Source organism: Periplaneta americana, chromosome 13 (genome assembly GCF_040183065.1).
Source record: "Periplaneta americana isolate PAMFEO1 chromosome 13, P.americana_PAMFEO1_priV1, whole genome shotgun sequence".
Taxonomy (NCBI): domain Eukaryota; kingdom Metazoa; phylum Arthropoda; class Insecta; order Blattodea; family Blattidae; genus Periplaneta; species Periplaneta americana.
This window is the reverse complement of record NC_091129.1, coordinates 69,855,991-69,873,597: the sequence shown is the minus strand read 5'-3', so window position 1 is coordinate 69,873,597 and position 17,607 is coordinate 69,855,991. Positions and strand designations below refer to the sequence as shown.

The following is a 17,607-nucleotide window of genomic DNA, read 5'->3' as shown; positions in this document are numbered from 1 at the left end:
CTTCTCTGCCCTACTCAGACTAAAAGTTTATGAAATAGTATAAATAATGATATTATATAATTATCACCTTTAATTACTATTTATTTATAAATGCATAGAGAAATTACCAGTAAGTCACAAAACCATTGTGAATTTAGTGAAAGAGAAAGTTTACGTAAGTGAATTTGCAGGCTTTTGAAAGGCCAATTAATCATCATCGTCATCATCATATTTTTATCTTCCAGTTTTAGTTTTTTTTTTTTTTCAGGAAAAAAATACATATTGGTTCCATCATCAAGTAAAGGGAAAAACCTATTTGTTGAATTCATTACCATGATCTATTCTCCAGTCCTAGTAACAGATTCTACTTTTCCTGCTCTCTCGTTCAATACCTAAAATGGCCCATGATAACAGATCCCTTCTTTGCTGCCTCTGATGATGGAACTGATATGTAACTTCACGATTTTGATGTTATTACAAGTAGTACATGATGCAAAAATCCAAAAATATTACACCATATTGAACACAGAGAAAGTCTCAAACAATACTTAATATTCCTGTTTGTCTAAGTGACTACATAGCAGTCTTATCATAGAAAGGGTAAGCTTTGAATTTTCCAATCTTCTTCCCATCCACATAGTTGTAAGACAGAAAACAATGCTGACAGAAGAAACAGGGATCATGAGGCACTCTTTCATTCTCAACAGTAATCCATCTGCAAAAGGAGCAAAGTAAGTATGAAGCATCCAATGATGTGATCTGTGATAATAAAACCACGGTTATCCCAATATTTATTTACAATATCCACAAGATTGATAAAGCTTCACAAGTACACGTTCTACAACAATTTTTCCTAGTTCATCACATAATACACAAACTGGAGACATTAAACTCTCCAACGCATTATAATTGCTTTGCAAGGCAATCATGTTCAGTGACAAGTCTAAATTTACACTGAAGTACAATTTTAGGTATACCAATGTGTGCTGAAAATTAACATTTCCAATGTTTCGGAACTATTTGACTTCAATAAACTCATAATTGTCAGGATCGAATGTCTCATATCAATAACAAAAAAATGAACTACAAGTTTTTCCTATTGTACTCATACTATAGTGAAGAAGCAACACCTACACATATTATGAAATTTTTAAATATAATGACAAATGCTATTGAATTAGAAAATCAAACAGGTTTTAATTTACTAAAAAAAAAAAAAAAAAAAAAAAAAAAAAAAAATACACTCTTGCGCAAATGGTCTGATGTTAATGGATGAGTACCAGTAACAACAACAATAAACAATAATATTTTAATAATATCAATAAATGAAGGGTTGGCAGGAAGAATGATGAAGGTCCAAATAACAAACTTTAGAGAAAAATGAATTTAAAACTCTAAAACACTCTGCTTTAATTCGTATGCGTAATGTCATTTACTTTTAATTTTTTTATTGCACCTGGAGATTTTGTAATAACCAGGTAAGCCTCTATTAGCTCTCAACATAATCCAATAGATGGCACCTCTAACTAAAAAATTTCATGTAATTATGACAACTTCAGCTGTCTCACTAGTCTAGAAATAGATTAGGATTACAGTGAAGTCTTCTAAAGACTTCAATTACTTTCAATTTAAAGTTCGCCATTACTACTACCACAGCTACCACCACCATTTTCACCAACATCAACACAATTATTTTTTCAGCTCTACAGGTGTCTTTGGTAGGGTCTCTATGTAATAGATGTCTAAGCTCAAATTAACAGTCACATCCGATTTAAAGGAAATCACAAGTATTTTGTATCATTATTTACAATAATCAGCTTTTAAATATGATGTTCAAAAAAAGGTTCTAATTGCAAATCTGAACTCATATGAGATATTTAGGAATAAAAAGGTTCTATCACTGTTCCATCAATATAGTAGAAAGCCAATGTTTACTTACTTAGATAAATATTATCCTTATTTTTAACTGAAACCAAAACACGCGGAGCAAATCCCCTGCAATTGGCAAGCATGAAAGCCAAGGAATATTATGGATAGAAAAAAAAGTGATCACACCAGAATGGATATTTAAGAATTAATTCATTATAAAAATTGAATCTGAGACGATGTTAATACAAATTAGTTTTATTTCCAAGAATACCATACATCTATCTATTACAGATAAATTGATAAGTAAGAATGTAAATAAATAATATGTAAACAAATAAGTATGTAAGGAAATAAGTAAACAAATAATTAAATAAATAAATAAATAAATAAATAAATAAATAAATTTTACCTTAAACTCTCCAGCAATATACTTAATATTTGAGACCTGAATGTGTTTGTGACATGATGCCTTACCAGGATGTGAGGATTTGGATTCTTGTCCCAACAACAGGCCACGTTGTACTGTTTTGCTGTTTCCCTTACATTCAAACACATTCTACTAATGACAATCAAAGTTTTATTTCATATGCCGTCTGTGCTTATCCTTTTAACAAATTTATTGGTTTAACAATATTTTGTTACATATATTTTGAATTTGAACGTTTTCGGCTCTATTGAGCCATCATCAGAACCATTTATGCCCATATGCATTATAAAGGTACACAAATATTGCAATACAAATAAACCCAAATAATATCAAATAACATGATTCTGTGTAAAAACACTGATTATGCGGCAATAATTACATTACTATATAAAAAAAACTGGCTGTATAAGCCATATTCAGGTGTTAAAATGTTAAAATTATTACATGATAAGCTTTAAAATTATAAACAATTGTAGTTGTCGACTTGATGTCTATGTGGATTCCATATTAGGTAGAAGCTAGATGCGACAACTGTGGGGGAGAGAAATATCGAATGTAATATCTATACTCAAAATTACAATAATGTGCAATATCAGAATAAAGTGTACATATAAATCACAATGCTATTATTACCATGATCTTAACAAGTTACATGAATCTAAAGACAGAACATCTCGTAGAGAGATTATATGTATCCAAGAGCACGGAACAGTTGTCTGTTAAATAAAAGTTTATTGGAATTTTGTGAGACCGGGTTTTTTGTGTGAAAATTAAACAAGAGAAAAGTAATTAACTATGTCATAAAAATGAAGTTAATTTTTTATATAGTAATGTAATTATTGACGCATAATCAGTGTTTTTACACAGAATCATGTTATTTGATATTATTTGGGTTTATTTGTATTGCAATATTTGTGTACCTTTATAATGCATATGGGCATAAATGGTTCTGATGATGGCTCAATAGAGCCGAAAACGTTCAAATTCAAAATATATGTAACAAGATATTGTTAAACCAATAAATTTGTTAAAAGGATAAGCACAGACAGCATATGAAATAAAACTTTGATTGTTATTAATAATAAATTAGCTTATCGGTCTCATCATGCCTTTTAAATTACATTCTACTAAATCGGTGGAGCAGTGTATCTGCAAATTGGTAATTGTCTAATTGCAGTATGACAGAGATATGAGAAACCATGGTAAAATGAGGGCATGCACATACAAAAATTAAGGACAAGTTAAATTTATTCTTTGAACATATTTAATGTTTTCTTTTAGAACCCAAACTTCAGAGTTCTCTCCTGTATAGTAAGTAAGACTGTACGCAGACAGAACTCTGTTATTCTTACCCAGAGAACACTTCATTTCCTTCATGCTGTGGATGATATTACTGTTTAGAGTTCATTTAAATTCTTTAACTACCGGTATTATTCAAAGCACATATACGTTGCTTTTATTGCATCTTGTTGTGTCTAATATTATCTACTACTTTCCTCTCTTTATTCAGTCCTATTCTGCCAGTCTCCATCTTGTAAATCTCCTGCTCGTATACTTCTGATAATTCTTTCTAACCATATCTTCCTAGGTCTCCCTTTTCTTCTTTCTTCTTCTCAACAATTTAAGCAATCTTCCTGGTAAACTAACTTCTGTCATTCTTTTCACTTGGCCATCCACCATTGCAATTGTTTAAATTCGATAAAATTTATTAATGAAATGTGATAATTCATCTATTATTTTCTTTCTTTGCTTCTAATTTCGTTTAATCTAAATCATATTACTGAACTGGGAAATCCATCTCAATAGTTTTGATATTGTTTTTCTCCTTATTTGCCAATTTTAGCAAAATATTGTATCTAAATGAAGTAATTTAATACGAGTATGCACAAAATTCTTGTTCTCATATACAGCATACTTCATTTCATGACAGTGATAATAAATGTGCTTGTAACTCTAGAGAAGAATAGGTCATGCATACAAGTTGTGAGAGATCATAAAATCTGCACTTTGAATATCTAAAATATTGTGAATTTTATTAGTAACAACGATGTACTGTTAATCTTAACTAATATTTACAAAGCACTATTTACAAATCAGAACTACCAGTTCTCAGTTCACAGTTCTTCTATCTCAGTCACTCGAGTTCACAGTATCTCGAACCACAGACCTTCAGAGACAGTTCACTGTACTCGAACTCGGGTCCCTCCAACTGCGGTCCACTGCACTCGAACTCAGGTCCCTCCAACTGCGGTCCACTGCACTCGAACTCAGGCCTTCGGATGCTGACGCAGATGCGGACGCACACTCGAGTCGAACTCCGGCACACAAGTCTGGCTTGCTTGCTCTGGCTTACTCACTGACTTAATAACTGAAAACTGCAAACTGGAAAACTGCTGTCGTTCCTTCGCGTCCGTAATTTATAGCAACAGCGACGTAGCCTCGAAGGCTCCACGCGTCTCTAGAGATGGCACTCCAGAAAAATCCCGAGCCCTCTCCTCTCTACCAGCACCAGATGCGCGCGCACTCTCGCTCCACTCTCTCGCCGTGTTGGCCCTTTTCCCCTCTCCGCCGCGCGCCATCCCAAGTGCTCCGCGCGATCTTCTCTCTTGCGGGACGCTGGTCGTGAGTTCGAATCTCACGTCGCTGTCACAATATATTCAAAATGTTCTACCCAGTTATTAAGTGATTGTCCTCATACCAAACATTATTTGAATCACAATATTCAATCAAGGATTAGGTCATATGCTATATTTAAAAAGAATCAAACTTCAACAAAGGCCTTGTTCCAGTAATTGACAAAATTTCGAGAAGCAGCTCTATATTGTTAGTTTATGCATGCATATCTTGTAACTTTGATTAGGCAGTCGATACAATACCAACTTATACTTATGATAAGTAGGTGAACCATGAATATTTATATGTATAACATGTACTATCATCAAGATTGGTTCCTGGAATTAGGGATTTAATATGCATACAGAGACAGAAATATCTTTTAATATACTTACTTATGGCTTTTAAGGAACCCGGAGGTTCATTGCCATCCTCACATAAGCCAACCATCGGTCCCTATCCTGTGCAACATTAATCCAGTCTCTACCATCATATCCCACCTCCCTCAAATCAATTTTAATATTATCCTCTCATCTACATCCGAGCCTCCCCAAAGGTCTTTTTTCCTCCCACCGCCCAACTAATACTATATACGCATTTCTGGATGCTACATGCCCTGCCCATCTCAAACATTTGGATTTGATGTTCCTAATTATGTTAAGTGAAGAATACAATGTTTGCAGTTCTACGTTGTGTAACTTTCTCCATTCGTCTGTAACTTCATCCCTCTTAGCCCCAAATATTTTCCTGAGAACCTTATTCTCAAACACCCTTAATCTCTGTTCCTCTCTCAAAGTGAGAGTCTAAGTTTAATACAGTAGAGTATTGAATATCCGAAACAATTGGGGATGGGGGGGGTATTTGGATAACTGATTTTTCGGATAACCAATCATTTACGGAAACAAATTGTACCGGTGTCATAGGAGCAGTATGAAACAAAGAAACACTGATATTAAACACAAAACTGTACATAGACCTACATATTTTGTATCACACGTCTTACAAATAACACAGAGAACTGACTAGCCTAGTTTGACAAGTTCAAAATGGTCATTAGAGTAGTCCTACAGTTTAGGAAAAGAAGTCCAACTTTTTTTTTCTTCAGACTGAGACTCATCTTTTTGCCGCTAAATCTTGCAAACAGCACTAGCAAAACTTCTACATTGCGCGCACGCAAATTTGAATTTGCAGACTGGAACACTTTCGGTTAACCGATGTTTTGGTTGATCAGTATTCGAATAATTGATGCTCTACTGTATACTACAAACTAACATGCATAATGTACGGTATACAGTTGTCCTCAGTGTTGGAATAATTACCATGTTACCATTAAATCCAAAGTTCGTGAATTGGATTTTAAGAATAAAAATTTTAGCATATGTTCCTTCGGTAGGGAGGTAAAGCCAAAGAGGTCTATGATATCTAAAAGAATACCGTCCCTGAATGAAGAGACTGAAAGCTAAATTTGTTGAACATTTTTTCAACAAAACTGTGTTAGTCATCATCTTCGTCCATAATTCATTACTACAGCAATAAATTCTGCCTTGTAGATGATCTTACTTCAGAAATTAAATTCCATTCTGCTATATAAGCACAGGAAAATCTCAGATGATTGCTTCTGGAGGCACTAGAAAGTAACTAAACCCAAACCAACAATCGAGCAAATCAAACCATAGTAGTATTATCATATTGATAGCCGTCCAAATCTTGGATTTAAAAAAAAATATTGACATCCTAATCAATTAAAAAAAAAAAGTAAATTAATGTTAGAAATATGCATAATAAAATTTAAAAAAAATTTACGTGATGTGATAGCTATCGATACGATTAGAATAATTGATTGAAAAATAAATAATATACAGTGATATATTATAAAGATGAATAGAGATGGTGACTGATGATGTTCAACGAATATTTTAAAATGGTTGATGCAATTGTCTGAAGAGTCTTTTCAGGAACCTTTAATTTTCTGAGAATCTCCAATGTAAATTTGGGAACTGTTTCTCGCGCACCAAACGTAAGTCCAGTGACATTCCAATCTTGAATATAATATTTATGACTGAAATCATCACAGCATGGAAGGTAAATAGCACGCTTCTCTTCATCTACTTGCTCTGGTTGATCTTCATTAATTTCAAACCTTACTGTTGGGTCAAGAATGAGACCAGTTTTTTTTATTTCTGTCAATTAGTATGATGTCAGCATGCCGTGTAGATCCTATGTAGAAAGACACTGAACTTCCTCATACATATTGTATTCCCATGTTTCCTTAACCTGTTAACAATTATTGAGTGGACTGTTATGTCTGTCAATTCACAGTAATTCGCCCTGAGGACAGAAATCTAGCACATGGGGTAACGTTTCATGCTCTTTGCATCTTCTGCAATGGGTATTGCTAAGGCTTCTACTGGGGAGAGATCTGTGATAACACTGGTGCTCATTTTAAGGGCCTCGGTCCATTGGCCACAAGATAGACCTTTCTTATTGTCCAACTCAATCTTTTTTCACCAAGTTTTAGAAGGTTCTTTATTTTTGGTTTACAGGCCCAGGGCTTTTAAAGTGATAAACCCAAATTAAAAAAATAAACAAACAAACCAAACCAAACAAAAACAAATTAACCAATCCACACCAGTCAAGTCGAATAGAATAAAGAAAAAAATATCAAACAAAACTATCAGACTGTTCTGGGATAATATTAATTCGCATCAAATAACCAAATCAAACTAAGTATAATATATATCTCATTATATCATGTGAATATGAATATCCATCTAAAATGTTGTTGTTTTCTAATGCCAGGCATTTGGCAATAAAGTTATTTGACCTCTTGCATTCCAATATTTTTCAAAGATATTGTCATGGTTAGCCACTGAAGCACAGATTTTGAGATGTTCCGAATCCATTTCTTGATTTGAATTGCACAATGGGTAGTTAGGGGACTGATATATTCCAATTCTATGCAGGTGCTTGGCCAAACAGTCATGGCTACAGACGACTTGCGGGATAAATCGGAAATTTAACATGGATTATGATGCAGAGAATTCCATTTTTTCCCTTGAGATTGTGTTATCAAATTTTGTTTGTTGAAGTCTAAGTATGTAAATTTAATAAATCTTTTCACATCATCTAAAATGTTGCTGTTTGCTGCGCAAATCAGCAAGAGAATTACTACTAAATTATTCTGTAGTTAAATATGTAGTATATTTTTAACAAAAGGAAATTCGGGACACCTTATCCCCATAATATTAAATTATACCCCATTTTCATAGTTTCTATAACATATAAAATAATGCAATTTTTACCACATGTACACTCTTAGACAAAAAAAATGACCGGGCTCCAGATTCTATGTCCGATTCGGAAGACATCGGGTGCATTCGTCAGAGCATGATACACACGCAGACGAATTTCTTCTGTCATAAATGTTTCCAACATTCCACTGCCACCACTATATGATGATTATATAACATGCTTCTTAAAGAGAAGAGTCATCGTCTCTCTCGCATAGCGTAGTCGGTAGCATTGTGGTCTTGTATTCAAAAGGTTTCGAGTTCGAATCTGACTCTATACTTTGTTTTTCATTTTCATTTTTTTCCGTCGGGCCGCCATAGAACACCTAGACTGTCACTGGATATCCAGCCCCAACATGGAACAGATACATGGTCACTGCGAAAGCGAGTTGTCACATGCATAGGATCATATTGGGATCCCCGTGAACGTTAGACTATTTGCTGCCCGTAATTATGAGAGGAAAAAGTAACTTCGTCTGAAAATATTACCTTATTCCAATCGAAATTATTTTCCTCTGCAAATGCAAGGCGGAATAATCTGTGGTCATCAGTGATGCACCCTTTCATTGCTGCCACTCTTGGATAACGTCCTACGTTCCAGACGCCTTATGACAGTGAGAGAAGATCCAGGGAAATGGGGATTTACTTTAATTGAAGAAGCAGATTGATGTGCACGAGTTGAAACACGTCTTCTACCAGAACCTGGCTGACGATGTCCAATTCCTTCTCTGGATAATCTCACCCATCTTCTAGCTGTGGAATCGTGCACTCCTAGTCCTCTACTTGCCTCCATAGCGGAAAATCCGGCCTCCCTCACAAGAGAGAGAAGAGTGTCTTCTGTCAGCCATGTTACCCCTGATAATGACAAGAGAGAATGGTTGTTTCATGTTTAATATGTGCGCAGAACTATGTTTGTTTTCAGAAGTTCCAGATGTCTCTAAATAAATTACACATCAATATAGAAATAAACGTTTGACGTCCTTACGGGGTACACGACCTTGAATTGCCTACACAAGAAGCAAGGCTGTTACCACGGAGCTATTACAAAGCAGATATGTAACGACACTATTTACGAGTGTAGCCTATATCTGGAACGCATTGGTTTTGTCTTTAACATTATTCATCTCGTGTTTGCAGTACTATTAACATTATGATGACGATGATGATGATGATGATTATTATTATTACTGTTATTATTATCCTCATGTTTGTAATATTACGAATATTATTATTATTTATTATTCTCGTTGTACCGCCGCCGCTGCCGCCGCCGCCACCACTAATTTCAGTAACTGAACAATACTCCTTATGGAGAAGGGAGAAGATCCAAGAACTGTGCATCTGTTTTAATTCACGGGTAATTAGGAAGACGTCTCTGATATTACTGAACGTTTTTGTTTAATTTTTCAACTAATCCACATGTTAATAAATGTATAATTCGTTTCCAGCTAGAGAAAAAATAAAACGAAACAAATAAATATACTTATACAAAGGCGGATTCGAAGCCGGGTTTTCTGATTGTGAAGCCAGAGTTTTACCACGGAGCTATGACACATACACAGTTCAAACCGTTGTTTGCCGATATAAGAGTATATTCTTGGATCTAGCTGGTTTCGTCCTTACTACTCTGATTTCAGTCTTGTGTAATAGGCGCACAGCCGAACGGAACTTAGACAAATTTACACTTCAAGAGTCCAGTCATTTTTTTTTTGTCTAAGAGTGTACCTTACTCATTGTTCTCAATTTTAACAAAGAGTTTCCTTCTATACCCAAAATTTTCATAGAAAAAAAATATATAAACTGAATAATTCTCTTTTTTAATTTACAGTATTTTACTGAAAAATTATCTCTCACATAATTTAATTAAAATTACAAAGACCATTCCAAATTTTTTTAAACTACTGCTCGAAAATCTAATAAAAGTTGTAGGTACCTCCACATAGTAGATTCTCGCTATCAGATCTAAGGCTTTGAGTTAAAAGCAAGCTGAAGGTGACCTGGTTTTAAAGGATATGAAACTTCTTTTTCTGGCCTCCTCTACAAGAGGTGAGAGTGAAAGATCTGTACCATATATCATAACATATAAGAGAACCTTAACCCCTGAATGAAGGGGCTCCAGAAAAAATTTACCGACTATTTCCCGTCAATAATGTCATAATTCTAGCATATCAACCTATAAAAATAGTGTAATGAATTTGGCTTCATGGTTACCCATAATTCAGACATAGAATTACCCAGATTTACAAACTCTGAGACCTTTGCTAAATACATGTGGAGGTGTCACTGAGCAATGCAACAACTAATATTTATTAACCTGAAAGGTAACGAGAATATTTACTTACCGGGCAACATAAAAGCCACAAATCATACAATAGCGAGCATTTGCTGAGCTCATGCTGCGATATCTTGGGTAGTCGCTACATGATAAGGAATCATTCGGATGAAGTAACCTGCAAAATAAAATCAAATCACTTTATACAAACCGTATAACCTTTAATGTTAAAATCTATAACTAGATGCTCCTTTATTCTCTTAATCTACTCTCAGTTTCTATCTCTAAATGAGGGCTGCAGAAATGTAGGGTCAAGTAGGACTATTATGATACAAAAAATCGAACTTTTGCTGTAATTTTTTTATCAAAGCATATACAAATTTGAAAAAAAAAAAAAAAAAAAAAAAAAAAAAAAAAAAAAAAAAAAAAAGGACATGTGCTACTTCAGACATATATGAAGGATTTAGCATTAAATTTATTTTTTATTTGTAATAATGGATAAAATTAAAACAAAACCAGTGTACCATAATAACCTTCTGTGTGGGTTATTGTGACATAGGGCTATTCTGATAGTGCTATAAATCTGACCATACTATACAGAGCAATGAAGTACGGCTATTGTGATTCACACAGATACTTAATATTATCTCTTGTAAACGTTTGGCTGAAATCACTTTAAAATTGACCAAGATTTGGCAACTTTTGTGATGATCTCTTTTTCCCATACAAATTTACCAGCAAGCAATTTACTCAAACTTTAACACCTTACTGTCAATGCTAGAAAATTGCTTATGTCCAAATAATTTTTTGTGTGTAATGTACTAGATTGAGAAAATTACGAAACAGTTTGTATTGTGAAAATAAATTCATGCAAGTTTTTAAATAATGATGAATATATTTTCCAAAGTTCCGTTAAATTTTAGCAGTGAGAAGAAAGACTATTAAATTAAAATTGTTAGGTAATTTTAACTTTGCTCTAGAGTATGCCATTAGGAAAGTCCAGGGTAACAAGATGGTTTGGAATTGAACGGGTTACATCAGCTGCTTGTCTATGCGGATGACGTGAATATGTTAGGAGAAAATCCACAAACGATTAGGGAAAACATGTGAATTTTACTGGAAGCAAGTAAAGAGATAGGTTTGAAAGTAAATCCCAAAAAGACAAAGTATATGATTATGTCTCGTGACGAGAATATTGTACGAAATGGAAATACAAAAATTGGAAAGTTATCTTTTGAGGAGGTGGAGAAGTTCAAATATCTTGGAGCAACAGTAACAAATATAAATGATACTCAGGAGGAAATTAAACACAGAATAAATATGGGAAATGCCTGTTATTATTCGGTTGAGAAGCTTTTATCATCCAGTATGCTGTCAAAAAATCTGAAAGTTAGAATTTATAAAACAGTTATATTACCAGTTGTTCTTTATGGTTGTGAAACTTGGCCTCTCACTTTGAGAGAGGAACATAGGTTAAGGGTGTTTGAGAATAAAGTGCTTAGGAAAATATTTGGGACTAAGAGGGATGAAGTTACAGGAGAATGGAGAAAGTTACACAACACAGAACTGCACGCATTGTATTCTTCATCTGACATAATTAGGAAATTAAATCCAGACGTTTGAGATGGGCAGGGCATGTAGCACGTATGGGCGAATCTAGAAATGCATATAGAGTGTTAGTTGGGAGGCCGGAGGGAAAAAGACCTTTAGGGAGGCAGAGACGTAGATGGGAAGATAATATTAAAATGGATTTGAGGGAGGTGGGATATGATGACAGAGAATGGATTAATCTTGCTTAGGATAGGGACCAATGGCGGGCTTATGTGAGGGCGGCAATGAACCTCCGGGTTCCTTAAAAGCCAGTAAGTAAGTAAAATAAGTAAAAATAAATTTATATATGAAATTTTTAACTTGTACTGTAGATTCCAACATGTCAATCCAAACATTCCTAAAGAGATGAGAAATTATGAAATACTCTTCAAGAAGTAATAAATTACTTTAAGTTAGAAAATTGAACAATTTGGCCAATTTCTTAACTGCAAACATAATATCTTAATTACCCTTCTGACTTATCACAGTAGCCCTTCTGATTATACACCAATTACTGCTAGACTGCTGAACATTCACAACTTTTCTTTAGAGACAAATGAAGCTGACACTATTCTGAGTAAAAGGAAAATTTCAAAATTTTTCTCTCTTTATCCATTCAATAGCAATAACAAATGTAACCGAGTATCACATCAAAGTTGTTTCAAGAAACAAAACTGCCCTTTCTCTTAATACATTTATGAAGCTGATAATAATTTTTTTAAACTTTGTTCAATATTGCTCCTTAAAAAGCATAAAACGTATTTTCATAATAGCAGTTTTAAACATTGTCAAACTGAGCTTCTGGTCCATTTTAAAGTCTGTATCAAGACTTTTTTTACTGTATTATATTAGCCCTACTTGACTCTACGTAAAATCTGTATCTTTCCAAATAATTAATTTTGTAATCACATTACTAAACTAGAATGGTATATTTTTAATTCGTTATTTAATGACACTGTATCAACTACTAGGTTATTTAGCATTGATGGAATTGGTGATAGCAGTATAGTATTTGATAAGATGAGGCCGAGATTTTGCCATGTGGCATTCGCTTAAAATGGTTAACACTTCCAGCAGCTACTGTCATGAGGATGAGTACAAAATTCTGTAATTAATATATAATAATTAATGTTAAATATAACATATTATGTTTAGTAAGTATACATGTAAGTTTTAATTTGGTGAAGCACTATGAGTTTAAGGACCCAGATGCCAGCGGTCGCTCAAGGACCGTGTTACCCAGCAGCTGAAAATTAAACCGGTATTTATTACTGGAACACTCTGAATAATAACAAATAAAATAATTTCTTAATTCTAGCATTCTGAATTTAGTATGGTCATATATGCCAAAAATTAGTTTCCTTTTTTTTTTTCTCGAAAAGTTATGAAATTAGATGAGATAAATAATTCAATTAGAGACTTGTAGTCAGGTCTGATGACCTATTTAGCATACTGAATGGAATAAATACAGGAAAACCTGAGGTTAAAAGTAATTGAAAACTGGTTTACTTGATAAGAATTGACAACTTCACCATCATCTTTCCACAATACTTTCTTACTCTGCTTAACATCCCCTTTCATCCAACTTACACACCAGTGCAGGTACAGAAGGGACATTCATTTGATCACATACTATGGTCTATCCAAAATATGAACTGTACACACTATTGATGTAAAGACTAACTGAAGTACTCAGGGCAGAAGGGAAGAAAGAGTTTTTTTACTTTTCATATTTTCTTGGGTATAACTTACGAATTGTTATTTCACGATTTATTCTTTCCTGAAGTAATCCATGACAATGCCTCATATAATGTGAAATTGTCCGGAAAATAGCTGATAAAAGCACATCACTTACTAGAACATGTAAGGGGTGAACAACCTATTGTTAAGCACTAATCCATGTAAAACAGCTTTCTTGATAGCAAGGCTTGGCTGCACCTATGTCATCTGTTGGTAGCGACATCTGTAACAGCCATTAGGATTCGAACTCGAGATTCAATATGGTGTCCATCCTTCACAAGCTGTGATTTAAACCGCGACTTTCTCCATTTTTTGTCATTAAGGTCAAGGTGGTATCAACCACAATAAGTGAATGCTTGAAGTGAACATATTAACTTCGAGAAAGACAAAAATTAACAAAAAGGGGGAGGGGAAACAAAACAAAGAAAAGAAAAACAAAAAAGTTTAACTTGAGGACAAATAGCAGTAAAGAATAACACTAAGTCAACGATCAAGATATCAGATCTCCTTATATTTGTATGTGTTTACAGGGTGATTCACGAGGAAAGGTAAAAAATTTAGGATACAATATCTTAGGCTATTTTGAATAAAAAAAGTTCATATGAACACAGGTTACATCAAGATTCAACAACAGAAAGCTGGGGGGGGGGGGGGGGGAGGTTGTTCTCAATCCAAAAAATAAGAACTTCTTAAACTTTTTGCTATTCATATATAAGCTATTGAAAAATGGAATTAGAATATAACCAAAAGACCTCTTAATTACAAGCCAAACGATATTTTTAAAGGATATTGCTGGACATCTGGCGGAAGAGTTTTCGACGATGATGATGATGATGATGATGATGATGATGATAATGATATGTCTTCTGAAATGAGGATTTGGTATTCATAAGAAATTATATGTGTATCTTACAATGTAACGTATGAACATTTTGAACAAAAATTGAGGTAGTTTAAAGAAAATTAGCCCAGGAGAATTCATTAGGTTTTATCCCAGATCAAATATATAATAGATTGCTCATCCTTATGTTAAAATCGGAAGCACTTTGAAGAGAACAACTGCCAGGATCGCCACCCATCCGTCATAAACAAACACGAGATGACAGTACTGTCGCTAATGCAATTCAAATGAGAGTTATGGCATGACTCCTTATGTAATAACTAGATGGCAGCATAGTAAACCTGACAAAAGTTGTTACCATCAAAGCCTATAAGGCTGAGCAATCTGGGTATATATGATTTAGGGTTTTATCAACAGTAATCTCACTAGAGGTTTTGATTTATCTAGAGAAAATCAAAACTCGAGTGGGATTTAACTATTACATGATTAGAAGAAAGTATATAAAGATTAGAAGAAATTAAGAACTCTAATACAATAAAATATTAATTGACTTACTAAAATTCTATTTCATTAATGTTTGCTTCACCAAAACATTTGAACAGAGCCACCATTTTGAGTTGACTGTCTATGTGGTAAACAAGTGACAATTGCAAAGCATGTTTTATAGTACCGTAAAGAATTTACAGTTTGAAATGTTGGCAAACAAAGAAACAAATGGTAGGGAGGTGATAAAAACAGAAGAAAGTCTATAAAGATTTGAAGAAACAAAGTACTCTAATATGATAAAATAGATATTAATTGACTTACTAAATTCTATTTCACTAATGTTCCCTTCACCAAAACGTTTGAATTGAGCCGCCATTTTCAGTCAACTATCTATGCGGGAAACAAATGACGATCGCAAAGCATGTTATATAGTACCGTAAAGAATTTGCCGTTTGAAATGTTGGCAAACAAAGAAACAAATGCTAGGGAAGTGATAAAATTGTGCGACAAGCAGCCATGATTGGATGAAAGAAGTCCTTTTGTACAGCTTTATTGGTCAAAAGTAGTATGACATAGTAAAAGTGCAAATAGTCTGAATAAAAATTAATGCTTTAATTAATTACGATAATGACAAATATATTGCATCTTTCTGAAACTACAATTCAACTCAAGTCATAGTGTAATTTAAATCATCTAGTAATCTGATAACACAACTTAAAATTAAATTCTGATATTGCGAGCCTAGGCATATTACTTCAAAATTTAAAGTTATGCAATCCATAAAAAAAAAAAATAATCAAATTTGTACATATTACTCATCGTAATAGCACTAGTTGCAAAAATATATTCATTATTATCACCTGAATAAGGATCCATGATTTCCTTTTCTTTCATCTTCTATAATGTCTTTCAAAATCTTCTGAAAAAATTACTACTTCTGTTCTGTGCAATCGGTTTTTCTACATGCATTAAGCGTAAGTGTCAAAATCCAATTTAATACACTCACTGTCTCAACAAGGACGTCAATATTTAGCAACTGCTTCACTTCGAAATAAACAAAACAGTCAATAAAATCAATCATGGACAGTTGTGTATTGTAGAGTTCTATTATAGTTTTCAAGAGGCATGAAATACTACAACATACTAACAAATTACATCCAGAGATTGTAAGAATGTCTTAAGTGATACTTATCAGAGTGGCTTCCAATACAAATAGGTTTGGTAAAACAAATGACTTAACACCACTAGAGCTTATTGACTCTATATCTGATATCTGAACATGATATAAACATGGCAGTCTCAAAAATTAAAGTTGACACATGTTCTGGTCTGGATCATGTAATTATGAGAATAATCAAGGAACTAAAGACGAGTAAAGTACTTTGCTTACTAGCTAACGCCATGTTGAAGTTTAAAAGATGTCTTAAGACAGCTAGTAAAAGACTCCATGCTTCAAAAATGATTTTAGATGATAGCTTCTTTCGAAAAAGCAACACATTCTGTGGTAATTACGATGAACAAAAGGGCAGGCTTTCTCAGAGTGCCCAAGTTTTCTAACTGAAGTCGTTTCACGATTTTATTCTCGCGTCTTCATATTTTTTTTTTACTGAAAATAATCCAACTGTGTCGTTAATAGATACTGTATGAATAATGAAACATAGATTTAATTAAAAATAGGTTAGTGAATCTAAGAGCAAGAATAATTTGCGATATGAACAGAGGTACAGAAATAGAAATTACATGAAGTCTGAACAGCAAAGAAATTATTTCGGTTTTGGCACACTGTAGCATTGCAGTTAAGGCATAATGCTGCAAGCTGGAAGGACGCAGGTTCGATTCCCGATGGGGTCATGAATTTTCCATTGATCTAATCCTTCCAGCCACACTATGGCCCTGGGATCTACTCAGCCTCTAACAGAAATGAGTACCAGGAGCATTTCCTTTTGGATAAAGGTGGCGGGCACGTAGAACTGACATCCCTACTGCTATTAAATCCTGATTGTCTGTGAAGGTGAGAGCCTTAAAATGAGTCTTGTCTTCAGTAATAAACTCATGACTGTTGGGTTAAGATGTTTTTTGGAACCTTCATTGTGACTGAAAATTAAATGTACCAATATGGGTTATAATATCTGTAGTAGAATCAACATTCCTTTCGACGAACTGCATGGTTTACGGGTCTGCTGTCACTGCAATGTTGCCAACTTACTGCTACTGCTAGGAACTGGTCAGTGAGTCAAGTGTGTTATGTTCAGTAATGTGGCAGCACTGCCCGCAAGCTTGGGCAAAGAGAGAAGGCATCAATAAATGATGATTGACTACTTCCAAGGTTAACTTTGGTTGTCATGACAACCTATAAGCCATGTGGCTAGCAAGTTGTCAGAAATCCAAAGAAACTTTAATTCTAATATAGTTAGTTCCCCCCCCCCCACCCCACTGAGGTTTTTTCCAACTTTAATGCAAATATCTGGTAACCTACGGCGAATCCTGTGTCATCTTGCAA

The 17,607-nt window shown here is 34.0% G+C and overlaps 1 protein-coding gene across 2 annotated transcripts in view; it reads right to left on the bottom strand.

The window, feature by feature from the left end:
• Window positions 1-224: 224 nt before the first annotated feature.
• The window catches only part of Pbp49 (proximal sequence element A Pbp49), a 39,120-nt gene continuing 21,737 nt past the window's right edge, over window positions 225-17,607 (bottom strand). The window contains exons 5-7 of one of the 2 annotated variants that reach the window (XR_011335584.1): window positions 10,521-10,628; window positions 8,668-9,033; window positions 560-694 (exon numbers count right to left, since the gene is read on the bottom strand). Coding sequence is in view for 1 of the 2 variants with exons in the window: in XM_069843406.1 (XP_069699507.1) it covers window positions 553-694; window positions 10,521-10,628 (250 nt within the window). In the remaining variant the exon portion in view is untranslated. Of the gene's footprint in view, window positions 695-8,667; window positions 9,034-10,520; window positions 10,629-17,607 lie in introns of both variants that reach the window. The other variant, XM_069843406.1, reaches the window with a different exon arrangement.